General features: G+C 41.9%; 1 protein-coding gene across 1 annotated transcript in view; it reads right to left on the reverse strand.

The window, feature by feature from the left end:
* ABCD2 (ATP binding cassette subfamily D member 2) overlaps positions 1 to 22220 on the reverse strand; it is a 43185-nt gene extending 20965 nt beyond the window's left edge. Inside the window, exons 1-6 of the mRNA XM_086473925.1 lie at positions 21285 to 22220; positions 19746 to 19926; positions 15466 to 15587; positions 12181 to 12349; positions 9001 to 9095; positions 7491 to 7636 (exon numbers count right to left, since the gene is read on the reverse strand). Of these exons, the coding sequence (XP_086330051.1) occupies positions 7491 to 7636; positions 9001 to 9095; positions 12181 to 12349; positions 15466 to 15587; positions 19746 to 19926; positions 21285 to 22220 (1649 nt within the window). The remainder of the gene's footprint in view (positions 1 to 7490; positions 7637 to 9000; positions 9096 to 12180; positions 12350 to 15465; positions 15588 to 19745; positions 19927 to 21284) is intronic.
* Between the last annotated feature and the right edge of the window lie 1819 nt (positions 22221 to 24039).

The raw sequence follows: 24039 nt of genomic DNA on the forward strand, positions 1-24039 counted from the left end.
GACTGGGCATTCTCATAGACAAAAATTTAGGTCTTCTGTAACATTGAGGAAAACATCTCAAAAGAATGTAAATGGAGGAAGTTTTACATATTAGTGACACCCACTTTTGTGCAGGGGCCAAAACAAGATTTATGTGCTTAGTGCTGAAGCAATACTCAAAATAGGAGGGATGTTGCTTTGACTACAAGAATGGCTTTCACCTTTTAGTTGCATACACATCAAAGTATTTAACCAGAAATGCAGCTGACAGCACTCTGCATTATACCTCTGTGTATCTGTCACTTGGTAGGAATGCAATGAGTTACTGAGTGGATCTTATCCTCTGAATGACAAAGTTCTTGTATGGATCACAAATAAGAGGGACTTGGCTTACATCAAGTGAAGTGACCACACTGCGCTTTAAGCGAGACATCTCCATGAGTCTGGAGAATGAAGTCTCTCCATCTGTCTATACAGAAAGTGGTAATAATAGAACCTGCTTCAGCTGAAAAGACCACCAGTAGATAAGAGACAAGGGTCTTCATTTGTATCAAGTGTGGTACTGGCTTCTGTCCTTCAGGCAACTGCCCACTAGGAAATGCACTAGTCTCTGTATGGAGTGAAAGTTGAGTATGTATCAACACATCTCAATTCGTCACCCACGTTTAGTCCTCTTGGTATCTCCCATAGCCACAGCTTGCTCCAGACATGCCCCCAGTCTGAAGGGACTGAGGAAACAAAACCCTAGAGAATGCTGAAGTCCTTCACAAACATCAGTTCAGCTGTTGCCTTTAAGATCGGTGTCGGATTTATGTAAATACATTTCAAATCTAAACTAAAACCCAATGCAGCAACCTGACTAAAGCCTTCAGTCTGGAATTTCTGCAACACTTTGCCTAATAACAGAAAAGACTTGTAAGCTGTGCTTTAATTAGCTGACTCTTGTGTCTGCCCAGTAAGTAAGGCACCTTGCATGGCTTGACAGGGAGCAGCAGCTAATCCACAAAGCCATTTTCCACCTCTGAATATTAGCATAGGTGAATCTTGTTCACAATGTGCTACCAAGAGGTTCTGTCATTACTTCTGATCAGTCAGCACATAGATCTAATTAAAAACCTTCAGAGCTGTGAGTGAGCCTTCAGTGGAAACACAAAGGTCTCCCAGTGATCCTGGCAGGCAAAGCTTCATCTAACCTACAGGGCAGCAAGACAAGAACTCTTCTAATCTAGGTGAGACAAGACAGGACTTCCTTCAGTCAGGAAGGAGAAGTGCAAGCACTTCTCTAAGAGTCCCAGTAAGATGAAATGGGAAGCTGTGCCCTGGCTGAGGGGGTAGCCTGCCAGCCCCCTCAGATGCAAGGCCACACTTTTTAATGAACAGCAGAATACTGAGTTAACCTGTCTTCAACGGATTCATTTAAAAAAAAAACAAAACCCAAACAAACAAAAAAGAGGATACAAAGTAGCAGCCAATTTGTTAAAGCAAATCTATATCCAAATAGTATGCATAACTGAAGTATGTTATGTTTCACGTTAACACCATCTACCACAGACCTTTTTCTCATCCATCAGATAAGTGGTGAACTTTGGAAATAAACATATTTAAAAGGAGCACCAGAAACCTGATAACAATGACAGATAGATGCAGTGTGCAAGGGAGTAGATATCTATATAGCATGACATGAACTGATGGCAAAGCACTGAAGGAACAAGTCAACATGGTGGTGTATTATCAGCAAAATGCTGAAGGGCAATGACAATTGCTAGTGCAGCGTTGGCATGTGCAGTCAGAGTACAGTTTAGCGTCAGCCAATCCAACTAAAGGGATCATAGTTAAAGACAGAGCAGTATGAGCTGATAAGAAATTAGGATGTGCAAAATACAACATAGCGTGGAGACATCTGAGCCAATCTAAAGGAGATGAGGCAACAGAACTCGCACAGGTGAATTTGCACAGCACTTCATTTGGGCTACTTCCCTAACACGCTAACGAGAAAGTAGTCTAATACAGAAGGACCACATATGTATGTACTACATTTGCACATACTTTCATATGTAATAGAGGGTATCTGAAAGTGAACACAACTTTGCAAGATTAAATTGTTTAGGTAATCAAGAATTGTCTTAGAAAACAGCTACATTTTAATGACCGCTACTAACTACCTCTGTTTAAGATAACATTTGAATCATGCTATAATCTTCAAAGTTTCATGTGCTTATAATGTAAAAATTACTTTTTATATCACTGAGAACTGAAATATTCTTGCTTGGTTTCATCCACATGACAAAGCATCAGACCTTTGGATTATTCAACAGAGATAAGGAGAGGAAATATATCTTTGTAGCTGATGCAGTTCTGTTTAGTAGCCAAGGATATTTTTAGAATACAGAAGGAAAAACACCAGACAGGAAAAGACTTGTAAAGGAACCCCAGATAAAATACCAGAAATACAGCAGGCGTATGCAAAACCAAACAGCTTAGGAGGGCCAGATAAACCTTTAAACTGTTATGTCCCATACTGCCCTAGCATTAATAAGACGACAGCAAGACATAGATATATAAATCTTAAATGATGAAGAACAAACATACATTTGATACTACTGCATCTTTGGTTGCCTCCATTTTAGCATCTGACAAGCCTGGCGTTGAAGGACAGAAATATTAGAGATTACTTGAATGAGCAATAGAATATAGAATTGGACCGTCACTGTGACTGCTGAGAAAGTGGTCAGGGTTGTTCTTCTACTAGAACGGCACACAGAATTACAGAGAAACTATGCGTAATACTGGAGAAACAAGCCACTCTCACAAAACCACCCCAAATTACAGTAGCTGCAAGCTGGAGAGAAAAAATAGTAACCAGATGCACCAGAAGAAAGAAGTACAGTGGATTAAGAATTACTCCGAGCTCTATGAATCAGTGAATCAGTCCTCAAGAAAGACAGAGAAAATGCTGATGGACATTTTAGATATGTGTTAGACATTTAGTCCTGTGCTAGGAAGACTCGAGAGTCATGATAGAAGTTTATGGAACCAATAGAGACCGCATGAGACCTTCCTCCATGCAAATAAGACAATAAGACAGAGTTGGCAGAAAATAATTGAATAATTTATTTCAATAACCCAGTGGTGATTACAGCTTTACTGCCGCTTTGCAGTGCAGAGACACTGAGGAATATTCCTGTGGTGTTGCCAAGGTAACCTGCAAGTATGTACGTGTGCAATTCTGCTGGCATTTATATAAAACAAGGGAGAACTAAGGGAATGAGAGCCGGCATGTGCAGAATCTGTGTTTCCTTACAACTGAAAAAGCTAAGACTTTTAGTTGGAGAGCAAGAAGAGCTGGAGTAAATGTTAGGAGCTCAATAATTCCACAGAAACGGAGTCTCCTCCCATGTTGAAGACCAACAGAGTAGGAACAGGGCACAGCCTGGAGAAAGCAGGCTACGTTCAGATACACTGCTGATATCCTATGAAAGGACTGACTGCTTTTTAATTCCCTAAATGCTACATATACATCCTGTGGTCATACCTTTAGCATCAGTACGTCATTAATTATTTATTACTTAAAATGATGTTTGTCCTGGTTTGGCTGGGATAGAATCACAGCCCAGCCATGCCAGGCAGCCCATTAGCAGTTTCAAGCCAGCCATGGAAGCTGACCTGAGCTAGCTAGAGGTGTAGCCCATACCATAGTGTCATGGTCATTATAAAGGGAGGTTTACTGAGGAGAAAGAACTCCTCTGGGGTTCCTCCTGCTTCTCCTCTGGCTTCTCCTGAGGACTGCTCTCTGGTCAATTGTGATAACTGGACATTCATTTGGCTGAGTTTATCTCTGTTGCTGGTGTTTTCATTAAATCTGTGGCACTTCTACCCACAGCTTTGCTCTCCTTTTTCCCCGATTCCCCTCCTTGGCTAGTGAGGGTTCATCAGGTGACAGAGCAACTGCTACAGTTTAGCCCTGGGTACAGACTAAACCTAGACAATGTTTCTGAATTCTGATCTGAACCATGATTCCGTACCCACTAGAGCACCCACAAGCATTTTTTTTTCATTCATGCTACCTTCTTGACCAGTTAATTAAAAGGGTAATGCAAAGAGGTACTTAACATAAACCAATTTTGCTTTGCAAAAGAGAGACAGAGAAGAAGGGGTAAGAGTGCACAACTCTGCCAGTTACTGAGGCTCCAATGAGATGTGGCAATTTGTTGAGCTGTGACCAGTTCCTAGCACTGATCCACCCTTGAAAAGAAGCTGCTTCTGGCACCAATATGATGCTGGACTGCCTAAAGCCTCTTAATGTCTCCCTCTCTCCTGCCCGCTTTCCTCTTTTACAGGCCTGTCACAGACAGCAGCAGAGCCACACTCACAGAAATCCCTGGGCTTCTCTCTCCCTGGCCCCCAAAAGGGTAGTTTGTCCCTTCAGCATCCATCAGAACCGTGACTGATTAAGGACAAATTCTGCGTGGCCTGGCCCTATATAAGGGAAGAAAAACAAAAATCTCACAATGATTCACAATAAAATCCAAAAAAAGCAGTATAATGATGCTAAGCAACCTGACAAGACAAAGATAGGGACTCTTAAGGCTCCGTTTTAAAGCCTACATACTGCTAAGTAAATCTAACTACAAAGCATTTGCAGTGCTGATGAAATTTGGAGTATATAATGAGATAATTTATTTTTTAAGAAATCATTATTTAGTGTGTAGCTTTTGAACTTGGCAAAGACATATAATTGCCAACGCATTTCTGGAATACTATGCTGGAACATTACAAACAGAGATGGAAAAATAACCTTTTCAGTGAGCTCCTATTTACTGTGGAGTATTTTGTTAGTAGCCACTGTAATCTCCACCATTCACTGTGAGCAGATTAGGTTCCTACACTCGCCTCAAAGAGGGCTGATGGAGAATTAAATTCAGCCATGAAGGAGTAAGGTCTTACCACGCCTAATGGTAACTGCGTCCACTCATGGAGAGCCATCTCCCATGTTCTTAGACCAGATGCATAATGCACACACTCAAACACAGCTGCTCTGACAGATATCCACCAATTCAAGAGCCTTACACTATACCACAATTTTCACCTACCCACCAATCAAGAGCATGAGGTAGGTTGAATCCAGGTGATACCGTCCTACCACCTCTCAGTCTGGAACACAAACTTTCCCTAAAGTTATGTTGAAATATACATGATGCAATATAAGCAGGGCACTATCTTTTTCAGTCTGAAGTTTTAGAATTATGTCCAAAAAAACTAAACAGAAACTAGTCCTGACCAAGCAGCAGTTTGCAAAAGGTTAAGCAAAATGAACCAGCAAGACCTTCCAAAACAAGCTGCTTTGATTTTGGGACTTCAGAACAACTTACAAACCACTACAGAAATTCTAAATGTATTCTAGAGCCAGGGAGAGACAAAAAAACCCCAACTGAATGTGTAATTTATTTAGGTCATAAATACATGAATTGCTAAAACACTCAGAAGTGGAATACAGGCAGAAAAAAATGCCTGGACCACAGAAGGCAATCCACACAAAAGCCCTAAAAATCCAGTAGATCTGTTGCAAATCTGGTCAAGAAATGTATAAACTTCAATTTAAAACTCAATCTCCTTCAGTTCATTGTTAGTGTCTCAGAAATTCATCTAAGACTCTGTAATTCCAAAGAACAAATACATTGGGCAAAAAAGCAACTCAGGATCCTCAAGGACATTCTAACAAACAAACCTGATTGATTGTTGTCCTGTATCAACCCTCCCAGCCACGTTCACCCACAAATCCCTACAAGACTCAGTCTCACAGTCCCCTTCCAAACACAAGACACTTATGAGAGGCCACACTTCCAAGCCTACAGAACCCATATTGACACAGCTCAACTGTCCCCCAGAGTAGATTTCAAAATCTTCAGCCACCGTCAAGGTGCAGCACAGTTGCAGAAAAGCCCTGCACTGTTGCACCATTTACCCAGATACTGCTCTGTCCCTTGGGAAGGGAGCACCTCTGTACTGCCTAGAAAACCCTCCAGGAGCGCTGAGCTCACACAGACCCAGAGAGCCAAGCCATGGCAACATCACTTAGATGTCCCAAAGACAACACGGCAGCACGCCTTCTCCTGGGGGATGCTATTAGGGTGGACTGCATATGAGTGATACCTTCAGGGTACACTGCAAAGATGACATGCCAATCCCTACACGGCTTTGGTCTGCAAAGACGCTGGTTGAATCTCAGTTTCTAACCAAAAGTTTTGAAATGTTCCAAAGAAGAGGTCTGCTGGACAAACTCCCCCAGCAGTGGGGGGGTTAAGGGAAACAGCTAACAAAGAACCACGTTTATGGGAATGAAAACCCAGCAGATGCGATTCAATACCCTCAACCAGCACCTTGGCAAATCTGCCTGAATGCAAAGTGAGTCTGTCTGCTTTCACAGAATGAAGGGAACATAAGTAAACAGGAAGGGCTGTAGGCAAGCCAGCCTCAGATGTTGAGCTGAGAAGGAGCTGGGATCACGCAGAGAAGTGGTTGAAACTCAAGATTTTCTGCAAGAAAAAAATTCATAATAGCTTTTGTTCTGCCTAAGAATAAAACTGATTTTAAGAATGTCCCACACAATGGGAATTGTGAAATACTGCTTTGAAATACATTTAATAAAGCATTTTGCTCTAAATTCCTAAATGAAACCCTCAAGTAGCTCAGAAAAATGACAATGGCTAGCAACAAACTATACACATATTTGAAAAAAATATAGATAAATGTTGTTACCTTCACCTACAGCAAGGGAAATCTACTCATCAGTTAATATTTTCCATTCAGCTTAATAGCCTGTACTTTTTAAACAAGACTACAAACTGTACCATGAATACTTTCGCCCATGGGAAGACATGAACTACAGAAAGCAATCAACGATTCTCAGGGTTTGATTTTGCATGTGCAAAACAACCTAGTTAGAAGTCTCTAAGGAGATATTCTAGAATCAATTGCATTAAATTATGTTCTGAGAGTCCAACAGCAAGTAAGAATACAAATGAAGCACAAAAAAGCCATGTTTCCCTTAGTGAAATGAGCACGTACTATTAAAAGGCAATCTGCAGTTAATATTGGATTAGATTCTGATCTTGTAGTGTAAAAGTTGAAGTTTTGAAAACTATTTCAAACAATTCAACATTTAGGAACCAAAACACCCTCACTTGTTTTGATCTTTGGTTTTAAAGTGAAATCAGAATTAAGATCTATTAGGTCTAATTCAAGTTTCTTTCGGATTTGTTGCCACGATCCCAATCATCCAGGACTTTAGGGGAGCATAGGGTTCATTACGACTATACGTCAGCCCTCTCCAGTGACTGAAGATTTGCATCACCAACGAGAAAGGATTTTTTTTTTTTAGCACTCTCCACACAGCTGAGGTTGCGCTTACCACTTTTTAACTTGGCTGTAAATATCACAGATCAAAAATGAAAGAAGCGGGGTCAAAATTCCTGTAACCAGAAAAAAGGTATCACCTTGAGCAAAACACATACCTTTGTGGTATATAAAACATGTGCTGCGGAGGGGGTTTGTAGAGAACTCCTTCATACACAGGCCACAAACCACTTAAAATTCTGAAAAGTGAACTCTTTCCACAGCCATTGGGTCCAGTGATTAAAAGATTCATCCCCTCCTGGACCTACAATAGCAATGAAAATGCAAAGATGTTAGCACCCAGTATAGGTAGCACAAGACAATCTAAGACCCCTAGAGGGAGTTAAGTGAGCATTTGTATCAAATTATCAACCTGTTTCATAAATTACCTGCACGTATTTATGCAATTATTCTGGGAACTGTAGCATTAGATAAAATATGTGGGCTGAAATAACAACAATAATTTCTACAACATCTGAGTATTTCTATAAACTACACTGATTATATCACCTTGTCAATACACCACAGTGAGAATCAATTATTCTAATGTAGATTAGGTGCAAAGGTGTTAATGGCGTACAAAGCAGTGCTATGCCCATCAGTGATATTAATTTAAGCCACGGGAGCCCGATCAAATTATTTGGAAAATTTACTTCACATTGCCTTTTCCCGCTTAATTACCAGTGTTATTTTGGCTGTGATGGACTTGGTTTTACTCATTTGAATGTTACCCTGTATATATGAGCGTGTATTTACACATAATCACAATGTCATTGCCTATGCTTTACATAAATATATTGACTATATTTTCTGTTGGTTTTGTCTCTTGAGACAAATGAATAAAAGTAACTGTCTCCTTGATCATAAAGTTGTAATTTTACACATCTGAAATTCCTACACTGAAGCCACTGCAAGTTTTGCCATAGCTAGGACCGTGTCCTCCTAGTTGCTAATTCCTATACCAACAGAGGTGGCAAGAGGAAGACTCCGCTTTAGCTAAATTAAAGGACCTGCTGGAATTGTTCATGGTAGTGTTCTGATAACTTCAACTATTTTCTAAAATAATAACGTCTGCACTGAAACATAGGATCAGGATATATATAGGATTAATTCAGTAAAGGTCATCCATTAAAATTGTGAGCAGGTACTGAGTGGTATCTGGAAGAGTGTTTTTAGAAACAACACAAGTTTTTACAGAGTAATGACTCCACAGTCGGGCTTGTGAACTAAGCTGTCAACTACTAGTTAGTACTGCTCTTTGTGGTGATCAAGCAAAACTGCAGACTCAATTTTTTCACTGTTGCTGCAAACTCAGACTTTTAAAGCCTATGTGAAACTGCACCCCAATTTCATTGAAATTAAGTAAAGATGGATGCAGAGTCCCATATACACCTTTGAAAATCTCAGGTCAGTTTTTCACCTGGCAACAGCACCAGAAATCCTCTCTTCTCTTTCTTTGAGCAGGATAAACTATGTATGTCTGCCTCTATTGAGCTACTATGCCTACCTTTCTGGATTTCCCCTTTTATCCATATGCTCCTCCAAGTACTTAACATAAGGTACATGAATTCTGGGCTGTTTATGTTAATGTGATGGCAACAATCAGAAGATTCTTGCATATCATCTTACTTTGAAGTTTAGTCTGGAAACCACCACATCGCCATTCGGAGTAATAATAGGAACATTTTCACAAATAATTCCATGATCAACGTCAATAACTTTCCCTAGAAAGAAAAAAAAAATTAGAGTTTGTGAAACCGTCCATTAAGCAATGACATGTGACAGTTTCTGTGCACAGCTGAGAAGTATAGTGATGAGTTTCAAACAACTCTTTCATGTGCTCCATGTTCCCCTAGTGGAAAATTTGAATAATAAATCTTAGCTAGTCAGAAAGACACTGTCAGCAGCAGCCAGAAGTGTGCAATGAATCCTAAATTTGATCATAAATACAATGCCAGTATGCATCATAAATATATAATGCACTATAAAGACATCTTTATTCACATTCTACGTGTATTTACTGTATTTTGTTTTAAACAGGTGGTCAGTATCAACCAGTAAAGTTCAAGGACAGCCTTAGCCACAAGCAGACCAGTTTACCTTCTCTTGAGGATTTAATCAGAAAATGGAATCTACTTTCACTACCAGCTCTGAAACTCGGAGCCCAGTCCAGTCTCCTCCAGCAACAAGAGCAAAGGAGAAAACATCTAATGGCTTGCTTCCATCTCTTCTTGAACCCACAGACACTGTAAACGTGTCTTCTGAGTATTTGTGGAAACCCATATAACACTTCACTCCAGTAGTACACTTACTATTCCGATTTCTGGCAAATTCACCTATACAATCTCGATTGGACATTTGCATACTCTGTAACACAAGGACTTATTCTGGAAACAGAATAAATGAAACTGTAACTTCTCAGTTGCCTGTTAACAGGCTTCTCTAACAGAACCCAAACAGCTGGGCTCCTCGGCAAGTATCAGAAATTACCTTTACAGACAAGATGCAAAGGAAAGAGATCACTTTTTGTATTAGAAGGCTGATTATTTTATAACTTAGACTAATCTAAACAAATAAAAGTGGCACTAAGGAAAAGTTCAGTTTATTACAAAAGGACCTGCTAGCATTTCCTCAAGGTAAGGTTAGTTTTGTATTTTCCATTAAGATGTTCTTTGTTCAATTGCTTCTGACTTTGCTAAAATATAACAACCTGGGCAAAAATTTCTGCCATTTATCAGCCCAAACATTCTTTTTTTCCTAAAATAAGTTCTATTTAAAATAGTTCTGTAGTGTCCAGAATGATATTATGGAAAATGAAAGTGTTTTGCTGTTAAAAAAAAATTTAATTGGATGCAGTGGAGAAACTCTAGTTGAAATAAATCTATGATAAAAAAATAATAAGCTAAGTATTAAGTAAAATTAATTCTCATTTCCTACCTCCACAGTGTTTGATTGCAACTTTAGCATGCTTTTAAAGCATATGTATGTGTAATCAGAAATACAATTTGACAGTATTTGTACAAGATGTACACAATCATATTTCAAATTTAAAATTCTGAATGAGATATACACTATGTATAAGGCAATATTATTGTCTGTTCAAAATATCCTAATAGTTTTCATATTTTCACAATGCTCTTACTGACAACAGTAAATGTAAAGCACAAAACAGACATCCCTCAGTTACATAAACTTACATTGGTTGATTCAAAAGGAAATAAGTAGCGTGTGTTCAAAGAGACTTTGAGGAAGCTGAATATTAAGATTTTTCTTTTCTAACTATGCAGACACATATATATACGCATGTGAGCACATCTACTTTTATCCACATACAAATCCACTCTGCACGGATTTCTGAAGCATCAAGACCAAAAGAAAGGAGGAAAAACAGTATTACAATGGGACTTGTCATAAAAAGTGTGGAGCCTGTGGCCTAGATTCATCTGGCCTAAATTCTACTTAAGTCCTTGTGCACAATGCTTGGTCTTGGCTAGCTGCCTCTGAGAGCCTACAACCACTCGGGAGCAAATGCTAGTCACCACGACTTAGGAGGAATTCAGGCTGGATGAAATGCGTGACTGTAGTGGAATCAAATCTTGGGAAAAGGCTGCAGAGAAAAAAGGAGTGGGGGTGTAAGTATACTAGGCCAAAAGGGAATGTGAATAGCATGCTTGCATATCTGAACTGTATTTGGCTTTGTTTCTAAAACAGTTGTCTAAAAAGTGCCCTCAAACTACTTGGTTGCTGCAGGAGATACAAACATTTTCTCTTGTACATGACAAACCATAATGTTTACGAAATGCCATTTCTTTGAATGTCAGCCAAATATTACCAAGCTCTACAAGACTAAGACATCATCTGCTGCACCAGACTGTTTGTTAGAAGAACCTTGTCAGAGGACCTTCGAGAATCTGTGCTGAAGGGCAGCACTGTTGAAATTGTTCAAAGAGGCTATTTCATAAAGAGCACTTGGTGCCTTCAACTCTCCTGAGGTTTGTTTTCAGAAGCCAAAGGAAGAGAATAAGGCTTTCCAACGCCACAGAGGGGAGAAGCAGAAAGGGTCTGTTGGGAAAATTGTGAAAAGCCCATTGCAAAACCTGCCTTTAAGTACCTCAGAGAGAAGCTGGACACAAGAGGAGGAGAGGTGTCACATAATGGAGCACAATAAGAAATAAATGTATACAGAAAATGTTTTTTGGGGAAGGTGGAGCAGAAGGATAGTGGCACCAGAAAGATACCGGATAGGGACAGGAGGGTTAAGGTATATCTTGATTAGATCATTTGGGAGGTGAGGGGAAGGGTAAAGTTGTCAGCACATTTTCAGTTGAAAATTCTCACTAAATTATGAACAAATGAGCACAGGCTGATTTTTAGTCACTGAAAACAAAGTAGTATTTTTGCCAAAAACTACTGAGCGAATCTGTCTTTCCCTCCTACCCCAAACAAAATAATGCGGTGTTTGAAGATGCAAACGTTACAATCTCAGTTTTCTGAAAAAAAAAAATTAAGTGTCTCAGGAAAGCAGGCACTGTCCACGTAAGAATAATAATACCACCACAATCAGTAGAGTATATTGTTGAAATGCCTTTTTCATTGGAAGTTTTTACAGAAAATATTTGAGCAATTTTGTGTGTTAGAAAAGCACTGCATAAGCACAGTGTTACAAAATAGCAGGAGGCTAAAAAGACGGCAACATGGTCTCTGGGGTATTAAGGCTGATTTGTTGTAGAAACAAAACCTCTATTCACCTCCTATCCCACTGCACCGGCACCGCAAACAGGGAAATACACACAAATATGAATTAAGTACCTTTGATTTCTAAGGGCCCATCGATGTGCAATTCCGCTTTATCTTCATTCTTGCTGTTGTTTTCAGACCCTTGAATAACAGCAGTTCTTTTGTAGATGCCCCTCTTCACCTCATCAAAGACTGAAAACATGTTGTAGACACGGGCGGTGTAGCCTGCTAGCTCAGTAACCTGAGAAACAATAAATGCCTCATTTCAATTATATTTCACAAATTCTAGAAATGAAACGTTTGGCCAAAGATTCATGAAAACCATTCCCAGCTATTCTGAGTCAGTATTTCTGAAATGCTGTTCCGAAAGGATCAACGATGCACCTTGCAATGCCTATCAATATTCATTCCTTGAGATTCTGTGCTAACCCTTATGCCACCCACAGCTCCCACCAGCCAGCAGGCAGAGACAGTTTGAGTGGGACAGATTTCAGCCAATGTAAGCTATGATACCTCCAGTAAATGAGGAGGTTGCAGGGACTGCTCTTCTGTGGATCAGTAGTCTTCAACCAGCAGAGAATAGCTGTCAGAATATCTGAAAACAGAGAGCCTATCATACTTGAGAAAAACAAAATCTCTGCATTTGCCAGCAAAATAAAGGTCCAAGAAATGAGAAAAATTGGCATCTGTAACTATTTATGTTTACTTCCCTGTATTCCCAAAATAGGGAATGTGTGCTTTTCTGTGTATAACAGGCAGCACCAAGGCATCGTAATCTGAAATATGGTACAAAAAAGAAATGGCTTTTCTGTCAACTGCATGCTGGAGTACCAGAGCTAAATCTGAGACCTTAGATTAGAACTGGGCATTTTCAAGATTGTGAGGGCTCTTAAAAGGCTTCATCCTTTTTCTTGGTCCTTTTGTCACAGTTTCCACCTGGTGAAGACAGAAACAACGGATCTCTGGACCTGATAACTTCCTATTCACGGCCAGTGACACCACCAAGAGCTCCCAAAGAACTGCCTCCATCTGCTGGCAGCATAGAATTAAACCCAGGCATCTTATTATAAATGTATTATTGTATGTTTTTAAAAGGATGAATTTTTATACTAAATGCAGAGAGCAAGATAAGAACAGCAAGAAAATGAGTGCAAGATTACAAAATAAATTATTATAAAAATCATTAGCTTGCTGCGGTTAAACACATACACTCCATGACTGAGTTCACCTGCTATGGCAGACATAAGTCCAATATAAAATCCTTTGGAAATTTCAGTATTCCTGCCAGATTCAGAAGCAAATGCTAGTTCTGGCTACAAGGCCATCACTCCCCTGGAGGTTAACAAGCACACAACCACTTAAGAAACTCACTTTAAAAAAACCTAATCACTCAAAGTTTCAACTCCATCAGCTGTACATCATTTTGCACTATTGGTAATTGCATTGACAGCTGCACAAGTATTGGGGTAACACCACTTGAGGCAGAAGGTAGCAGGTAGGAGCTGTAACGTCATTCTCCACACTGGAGTCTTTCCAGCAATTTCAGTGGGAGCTTGTGCCAGGACCGAGTGCTTCGTGCAGCGTTGGCAGTGGCATTTGATGGACTGAATACTGCACGTGATGAATGAAACTTGTACCAACTGTGACCCAGAAGAAACATAACTTGTAGTAAGTTTCTAAACCATGACCGTACAAACTTGCTTTGTCAAAACACTAAATACTACTGTCTAAACTATTGACTTGCAAAGTTGAGCCTACCTCCTCTGCACATGGAATTACACTGAATGGAAGTGGGCTGCTGTGGTGGATCAGGTGGGCAAGAACTGGAACTCCACTACCACTTGAAGTGGATTGGAGTACATTGTCCTTTGAAAACTGCCTGAATCACAAAACGCGAATGACAATGTGGTTAAAGTACTGCAGTGACTCTTGAGGAGAAGTATAAATGTAAAATTAAGATGGAAATTCAAAGAACGAGTCTTTGATCTCACGCTGCCTGGATTAAAATCTCACCATGTTAAAAACAAAGTGAGTTTGTTCAGTTGTTGCTACTACTTTGTGGGTATTTTTGTCTCAAAAAAAAAACCCCACGATGTTTATAAGTCCCCATGTACATTATACAAATGACTTAAATGTTGAAAATAAAATAGAAATTACATCAGTGGGTTACAGGTCATCCGGCACTATCTTTAGAGCAGAGGCCAAGCAGGGGAACAGCTAAAGAAACACAGGTCAAAATCACAGTCCACAAGAACTCCTTCTGAAAGAAGCGCAGATTCTGGCTTTGTCAGAGTCCACATCTGAAGGTGCCAAACTACCCCTCCTCCTCCGATTTATAAAGCTGTAGCTCTTATGGCTGGATTCCAAGTAACAGAATCCATAATCTTTGATTAGCTGCCTAGCTAATGCGTGCCTCCTTGCACTGCGCTGGGAAAAGGGGTCCCTACCAAAGGGACAAGCAAAAACCAATTAACAAACGCAGAAGGAAGTGTTGAGGAGAACAGCACTGCCTCACTTTTCTCTTGCTTAACAGCCGGCACCTAGAGAAACCCCCAAGAGAGACTGCAGATGAAAGCCCAACTTCAGTGGAATTTGGGTAATGCCCTGAAACGTCTCTGATCTTCCAGATGAACATCCGGCACTTCTAGACTATTTGCTGTCCCAAGGTGGATTTTTTCCTGCCAAAATTTCTTTACTTTGCAAAATTATAATTTAACAGGTTCACAAGATACTGAAAACAGCCCTACAGCTTAGGTGGCCAGGAAATAAGTATTCAATTCTCTTTGTGCTTCATATAAAAGCATGACTGGAACAGGTTGTCAGAGAGGTGGTAGATGCCCCATCCCTGGAAACATTCAAGGTCAGGTTGGATGGGCCTCTGAGCAACCTGATCTAGTTGTAGATGCCCCTGCTCATTGCAGGCAGGTTGGACCAGATGACCTTTAAATGTCCTTTCCAACCCAAATTATTCTGTCATTCTATGACACTTGCAACAGAAGAGTCCCAACACACTGGAGGCAGACAGCCTGAATTCAGGTCTGTGCTCCAAACAGAAGAGGAATTTGAACCTTTATCACTCACGTTCCAGGAACTTCTATTGCTCTCTGATGGCATCTGAACACTGGTATTAAAAACGACATTTACATGTTGCACCATATGGGCAGCTGAGTACTTTAGACTCTCTGTGGACTTAACTCTAAAAATCAAACTATCAGTCCAAAGATCTCCATGATAAAATAGAATTTCCCTTTAAAAATTGTACCCTTTTTTTTTTTTTTAACATTTTATATTGAATGTAAATTCTGTTTTACTTTTTTTTTCCCCTCTTCTGTTTCATGTATGACAGATGTACAGTACCTCTTTGTAGGAAGACATAATCCTTTCGATAGCGTCTGCTCCAGAGATCAGCAAGTTTCGTGATGTAGTAAAAGCTTCTGTTCTCTCACTGACCATTGCTTGTTTCTGGCCATCTTCCAATTCTAAAAGTAAAAAGTTTTTTGTTAAGATATTCTTCTGAAAATTATCTCTACAAATTAAATTAGGATTAGAATGTGAGCCATTACAGAGCAGCTTTTAAATTAAGAAAAAGTTAACTCAACCTTTCAAAAAGAATTGGTGAATGTAACTGGCACAGATAGCTCAGTAACAAAGAATAAGTGGGAGTATATGGAATTCATCTTCTTATGCAAAACATCCTATTCTTTTATAGTATTTGTCTACCTAGATAATTTTCCTTTTAATATATCATTATCCAACCCAAATTTTTCAAAATATGAAAAAAGTGAAACCTAAGCAATGATCTGAAACAGATTTTTAATACTTTCACAATGATTCATTTTCAGCCTTATTTACTTACTGACTTCATGTAAAAGGAAATATTCATATTGATGGAAATTTGGCAACAAAATTATATTTCTATAAGAAAGCAATAAGCTTTCATTATCAAAGGCATGGTTTAAGCAGGATACCTCTCTCTCACAACACAGTTTCTCTCTTCATCTGACCCCAGAACAACGTTGTGATCTTTGTTTATGACACTGCATCCTATTAGCAAGAAAACCCTTGCTCCAAAGAAAGAACTTGTCTCTTAACCACATGTCAGCAGCATTAGGCAAGGAGAAAACAGCAGCAGAAAATAGATGAGAAATAAATGTTTACAATTAACATATCTACATACACTCTTGCTACCATGTCACCTACACATTTATACCTCATAGTCAACTTGCAAGGTTTGCTTCTTGATGGAATCAAGGTTTAAAAAAAGTGGCTAAATATTTTAAGAAAGAATGTTTTCAGTCTTAATAGTTGCATTGACAAAAAATAAGACAACAATGTGTCGTAAACCACTCAAAGATTTTTCACACACAAGATTTAGAACAAAAGGTCTCAAGGGTTTTCTGCATCACATTAACTTTATATATAACCTTCATATATTACTTAAGTCTGTTGCAGAACGGGGTCTGGATATCATTTTTTTCTTAAGTTTGTAAAGTGTTTCTAAAGTTTCCTTTTTAAACTAAACTGCTGCTAGGCATCAGGCTAGGCATGGTAACAGCTGCATTCAGTGTGGCAACTCCTGTACCAGCAATTATGGTTAACATCCTCTGTGATGTTTGCACAGTACTGCTAGTCAAGAAAATCCAGGAAGAATTCCCTGCAGGTGTAATGCGACTGTAAATTTTAAGGGATGAGTCAAGCAATGCAAGAGTATAGCGAACAGTATTTTTTTACTTGGTGAGTAACTGTCTCACCTCCTTGACAAGATCAGAATCTGGTGTCTAGAAATCTACATGTAGTACCAAAGCCAGAGGTATCTTTCTGTCTTTATTAGTTAAATCCACATGTTATTTCATTTTTATTTACACATCCATAAAGGTATCCTTACATAATTACATCTGAATCACTGAAATACACTACAGATAACTTCAGAAAAGCTTTTTTTAAATTCTTACATCATAATTTTGCATATATATATATATATATATATATATGTATATTTACACCCCCCCTCATCTATATGTTACTCTTCCTGGCCTCAGATGTTTTTTATAACAATTTTAATTAGTTGAGACTCATACTGGAATTTTTTAGCTTAAATTATACAACATCAGTACACTGTCAACTAGTATCTAATCTAGCCACCTGAGACACAATGAGAAGCATGCTTTTTTTTTTTTAAAAAAAAAAAAAAAAGACAGAAAACCTCTTGCAAAGGGAGAGATCACAAAATTCTTGCTTGTGTAGTTCTCACTTATTTTAAAAAGTCATTTCCATTCCAAGAAGAGTAAACTTAGGGGATAGGGAGAATTCAGTTAACTCATTAGTAAAAAATAAATCAAAATTTGTTTCTTACTTCTCAGAGAACCAATTTTTGCTGATCTTGTTGGGATTATAGCTGATGCAGCTCATGCTAGATAGAACCACCACAATTAAATCATTTAGGAATCAGGTATGGCTTACACTAGTGCAGCATTTGTCCCATATGTAAATGCTGAATTTACTGGCTGCTTCCAGCACCCAGGCTAGCTCATCGAGCAACAGTTGAGAGATCTCCACAAACCACTGCACCAGTCATTTTAGGAGTATTTGAAAAAAATAAAATTATATAGCATTTATGAGCATTTCACTGCTCCAAAACACAAGCACTTACATTACATGCCTAACCCAACAAGATTACTTTTCTTGATCTTTTTGTCCAAAACATTTTTCGTATGGCTGGCCTCCTGTGTTTGAAGAAGTGGTGTGTTGTAACAGGGCAGAAAGACCGTCTCTGTTTCATACAGAATCTAACACTTCCCTTTTCATCTTCATTTATGTAATTGATAGTCTTACTTGTTTTATGAACGAAGATAAGTGTTCACCGTGTCTAGAGAAATCCAAGTCCTGCACCAAAACAAGATTCTTTTTATTGCAGGATTTTTTTTTTTTGGTTTGGTTTGGTTTGTTGTTTATTTTTTACACACACGCACCCCCCGAAGAAGTGTACAAAACCTACTGCTTTACACCTTTAGTCTCAAGTCTGGTCATGGTATTAGCTTTGTGCATATCCCTCATCCCCGTGGTTTATCCTAAAGTAACAAATCCACTATCTCTTCCTTCAGATACGAACAAAACTTGCATCTGACCTGCTGAGGCACAAAGCATTGTTTTCCCAAGCAGGTCAATGGTAAGTTCGGGTCTGCTTGACTCTTTGAATACCTGTTATACTCTGAACTGCTCTTGACAGTGTTGATTGGTCAGTATTATGTTTGCAATCCATCATTACAGTACACCTCAGGTCTCCATAATAAGTCCCGTTTAGGTTGCTGGTGGCAAATATTCTTCCGCTTTACCACATGAGCCATCGCTCCATCTTTCTTTTCTCCCACATTTGAAAAGTATTTATCAAAAGAATACTCATGAATAACAGGAATGTCATTTAGTTTAGTATGAATATGAGTCTTTTTTTTTCATGCTGTAATACTAAGCAGATATATACAATGTGTGGTTACACGACCTTTTTCTTGACTGTACACATTCCGATCTTAGCAGAGAGACTCTTATCCTTTTTTCTGTTGTGCCAACTTTCACTGCAAGGTGAAATGGCTTTGTACAAACTCTTCTGTTTGGAATAGGACTTCCTGGTATTTTTGAAGCTGTTACCAGGATGCCAGGCAGGGTCCTGATATAGTGCCCTCCCGAGCGACGCGACGGGCAACAGGTCAGACAGCTGAACACTAGCCATGCACCCACACAACTGCAAGTAAGCTAAACCATGGGAGGACTGCACACTGTCATCCCACAGGTCGAACAAAGCTTCTCCAGTTGGACAGCCCTGATTTGGAATATAATTACCAAGACCTGCATGAAAACGAATTCACTGATTCCTGATTAAATGCACCCAACTTGAAACAGATCCTTCCACAGACATTGTAGGATCTGTGCTTAAAAAAATCCTATGGAATCTGTAATATTTTCTGTGGTTCTAGTTGTGCTTAAGGAAGCCTGTTGAGGCAAACTTCCCCACTGGTCTTTCACCACCTCTCCTTAATTACCTTTCCTTCTACTCTTCTTTTTTTTTTTAAATAGTATCTGCAACAGTAACAGTACTTCAGTGTCATTTCACTTCCTGGGAAGTTGTGATAGGATGTCAAAAATGATACCATCCAAACCTGGAACCTGATTTTCACCTTCTCTTCTCTCAGGGAGTCAGGAGTGACCTGACTCCTAAGAGGTCAATACATAATAGAATAATTACCTATACTTAGACTATGGTTTATGGAAGGAGGAGAAAAGCACTCTAGGAAAGTTAATAGCATCGTTTTGTAAAGTAACAAGAGATGCTGCAAAAATCATCCTGCCATCCCAACAGTGGCTAGTGAAAAATGACTGCAATTATCATTATAATCTCATGTGACACAAGGATCCTCTAAGTCCTGAATTCATGCTGTGTATCAGGCTTATGTTCAAAGTTGGATCTTTTGCATTGGCTCTTTCCTCAGCTGACTTGTTATGCTTGAAAGTTACACACAAGACATGGACATTGTAATAAAGTCTGTGAATAATAAATAAATATGACTGGCATTCAGGGGAAGCACAGTCTTTTGAGGACATAACTTCAAAGAAACAATTAGAAATTAAGTAAAAAATGGTATTACCGCCATCTGCAAATCCCGTTGCAGTGATGATGGGCACAGCGACCATAATCATACCACAGCTACTCCAGACATACTTCATCAGGAACTGCTCTATCATGATGTACCATAAACGTTTGGACAAAATGAGATTCATTTGATCTGCCAAAGCCTTGTAGCTTTTTTGCAGTTGCTTCATTTCTACCTACAGTTAAAAAATAAAACATTTATACAATGCAACAAAGATGCACACGTCATACAACATACGTTCATATATGTGCATGAAATAATCGAGTACCGGGAGCTGTGACTTCTGAGTCACATCTGCTGCGTAGTACTTTATTTTCACAGTGCTGCAGTGTCACAGGAAAAGTGCACGGCTTTATGGAAGTCCATGGACCCAGTTCTTACTTACACCATCGTCCCTCAGTAGCACTTCGGCAGGTTTTTAGCTCTTTTAAGATCTCTGATATATACAAGAACAACACACTAGGCAGTCACAACAGCTGATTCTAACAACCAAAATAAGACTGATTCCACATCTTTTTCATAAAGCTGCAGCTGTAGAGTTTCATAGCAACTGAAACTCCTCAAATTGGAAAGTGTCTGGGGATCAATTATCTCCAATGACTTAAAGTTGCAGAGCTGATCCCTGAAATGCAATGCTGCTTGTTTTTTCAAGCAGTCTGGAGGAAGAGAAAACTATCCCAAGAGGTTTAACAAGTCCAAGACAGTTGCAAGTCAACATGATATAATGCAGTCAGTTCAAGCCAGTATACGTGGGAACTGAAAAAATGTTTAGTTTAGCTGCACTTAAAACATTAGCATCAGCAGCTTTTGAGAAGGATTGCTTCTACCAAAATAAACCATTTTCATTATATAATCATTGCTCGGACTGAAAGAGTAATAATTCAGGCTGGTTTCCAGCTTTCATTTTCACCTTACATGTAACAACTCTATTTTCCAAATCCCATTTGAAAGGTGTTACAGCCAAAACTGTCTTCTAATAAAAGTATGAAGAGTTCCTCAATAAGGTGGCTTTAAAACAAGCCATTAGTTTATGTAACTGTGACTGCTGAAGTACTGTACTTAAGCTATTTTAAGACTCTGATGACTACATCTTTGCTTAGCTATGTAAAAGAGTGTCAAAGGTTGTAGTGCTCCCTGTGCTATCACAGAGTTTTCCCCTAGAGTTTCTGGTGTGCCCTGGTTGCTATTCCTGCAGCATTAAATCTGGTAGTTCATAAACATGGGTGAAAAAAAAAAAAGCCTGGAAAAGTTAAGTGGAATGGACGGGTGGACTGGGCGGGGGAAAAACAACAACAGAGATTAGCTTTCTAGAAAAGCATAGGATCCAGCTGCAAAACAGGAACATTGTCAGAGCACAAGGGAACTACGGTCTGCTCCCCCCAGATACCGCCTGTGAGACGGCATTTTCCTAAGAAAGGGGAAGTGCTAGCTGTAAACAGGTCTAAATGTCAGAGAGACCCAAAGCGCTCGAGGAGGGCAGCAGGGGAAGCTGCAGGAGTGCCCCAAATACCCTCCGATTTCTCTCCTCCTTACCTTGTGCCCTCGGTAAAAGGCGATCTCTTCCACGTTGGCAATGATGCGTGAATGCATGAAGCGCAGATAGCCCTTCTTCTGAGCCTCCTCAGCCACCAGCTTGCCAAACTTGGGCGAGCAGGCTTTGAGTACGCGGGCCGTAGCGTAGACGACGAGCCCAGCCAGGACCGTGGGCCCGATGGGGTTAGCCCCCCGGGACCGCGCTGTGCGGATGAGGGTGTAGGAGGTGAGCACGACATCCAGGATGGGCTTGGTGAGATTGGAGTAGAGATGCGCCACGGACTGCGAGAACATCATGATGTCCTCAGTGAGGGACTGGTCGGGGTTGGCCAACCGCCCATCCATGCTGATCACTCTGTAGTAAGTCTGGTTGGCAAAGTAGGTCTCATAGGCGTGATCCACCAGGCGCGTGCGGAAGGCGAGGGCCAGCTTGCACTCCAGGTACCGTATGGTGCTGTTCACGAAAGTGGCCGGGATTGCAATCATCAGCCACTTGATTAATTTGCAGACAAAGCTCCTGGGCTTTTTTTCCACGATGCTTTTCACAATCTTCCCATCGAGGGCGGCCACATAGATGGAGAGGAAGGTCCTGGAAACCAAAGCGACGGAGTGGAGGCAGAGCAAGCCCAGCTCGGCGCTCACCAGCTTTGGGAAGAACAGCTTGCGAAGTTCCAGCAGCTGCTTGAAAAATTCCGCGTTCACGGCCGGGGAGGCTCTGCCCCGGCTGCCGGCCCGCCGCGGCGCCTCCCGGCCCCCTTCAGCCCGGCCGGCATCCTGCGGGCCGCCTCTGCCGCCCGCCCGCCTCAGGCGCCCGCGGATGATGGGGTAGAGGATTTTGAGCCCGTACGCCGCCGCCAGCAGGCACGCAGCCCTCTTCGCGGCGCTCGCCCGGCTCCATTGCACCCGCCGGGCCGCCGCATGCAGCATGTGGGTCATCCTGCCCCGCCGGAGGCACCGCTCCGCGCCGCTCCTACCGGGACCGGTTCATGCCCAGCGGGAAGGTCGGCCCCGCCGGCTCTCCATCGGGCCGCCGGGAGCCCCGGCTCCCCGCCGGCCACCCAGCCGCGACAGACGCCGACTGAGCCCCGCCGCCGAGGGGCGATGGTCGCCTTCAAAGCGCGGCGCGTTGCACAACGCGGCCCGGCGCCGCGCAGCCCGCCCCGCCGACCACCATTGGCTGCGCCGCGCGGGGCGGCGGCAGCGGCACCGGCAGCGGCCCGGCTCCCCCGCGCCGCGCCGCCGGCCGCAGCCGCTCGCTCGGGGCCCGGCCGCGGCGGCAGCGCGGGTCCCCCGGCTCTCGGCCGCGGGTTCACCGCGCGTCCCCTGGAGCTCGGTCCCAGCTGCACCGTTGATTCCCCGGAGCTCAGCCCTGCAGCGCCCCGGCTCGCCTCAGGCTGCGGCCGGCCCTTTCCTTCCGCCTGCCGTGCGGAGCAGGCACCGCCTCCGGCCCCGGCCCCGCCAGCGGCCCCGGCCCCGCCAGCGGCGCGGGGGGGGGGGGGGGCGGGGTGAGGGTGGGGGACGCGGACGGACGGAGCTCGGCGACGGCGGGCAGCGCTCGCTCCCTGCGGCAGCCCCGGCGGCGGGGCAGCGCGTCAGCCCCGGCGCCCGCCCGAGCCCTCCCCGGGCCGGGGGGGCCGTACCGTCGCCGCGGGCGGGGCGAGCGGCGGCCCGGCGCGACGGGGGCGGGGGTGGGGGCGGTGCGCAGCCGGGGCCGGTGCTGAGGGGCAGCCGCGGGTCGGAAAGCGGCCGGGCGGCTGCGGGAGGGAGCGGGGCAGCGCGGCCTCTGCGGGACAGCGCTGGCGAAATACGGGCGGTTGATTTCCTGTCCGCTCGTCGGAAGGAAACCGGCATTGTGCTCTTGCGGCGTTAGCAGGCGAGAACAACCCCGAGCGATCCTGCGGCAAAACCAGGGCTAAATTCGCACCAAGGAAGTAACAGTAAAGGCAGCTGTCTTGCTGCTTTATTTTTCTCTCTCCCTAATTTCTTATTTCTACTTTTTCACTTGTTTGGAAAAGGTATTATGTTTGAAATTCCAGGGGCAGGATCAGAGTACTTAAGAAAAATACTTTGGGCCCTTACACACTTTGAAAATGAAGCACTGAGATAAATGCATCAGCTGGTTTATGCGTGATAAAGCGTTAGTTTAGGATGTGTGAGTAAAAGTAGGTTTGAAAAAAGTGCTATTAGGCATTTACAGGAGTGCTGAGGAGTCCAGCCTTCCCCTAGAAATGGAGAGCGAGACCACCTACCTCGCTGTAAATCAGCATACAGAGTTAAATCCCATTACTGTTACAAAACAGCCCTCTTTGGACAGAGTGCAGTGATGATGTTTAGGTAGCAACACAAGCTTCAGGATGAAGAAATAACATCTTTCATTTGAGAGGAAGAGCTTTGCTCTTAAAAATCAGGCACCACTTATCAAAACACCCAGGTGCTTTACAAAGAGCCCAGTAAGCCAACACCAGGAAGACAAAACCAAGTAAGATGTATTTCTCGCTTTTTCCTAGGAGGTTGCACAAATTGTGTCACAATTGGCTGGACAGTTATGTAGAAAAGATGTGCCGTAATCTTGGAGCGTATTAGACTTTCTGCTGGTGAGGACAGCCTGGAGATCTGGATAGAGGTCCTTCTAGCTTTTTTCTTTAAACACACAACTCAATATAAAGCTAGGAAAATCAAAATCTGACTTAGTGCAGTACAGCTAACATTCAGTTAGTAGGGAGCCCTGGTTTCACTGCGGGTTATTTTATTGGTA

Source organism: Leptosomus discolor, chromosome 1, assembly GCF_034619465.1.
Source record: "Leptosomus discolor isolate bLepDis1 chromosome 1, bLepDis1.hap2, whole genome shotgun sequence".
Taxonomy (NCBI): Eukaryota; Metazoa; Chordata; class Aves; order Leptosomiformes; family Leptosomidae; genus Leptosomus; species Leptosomus discolor.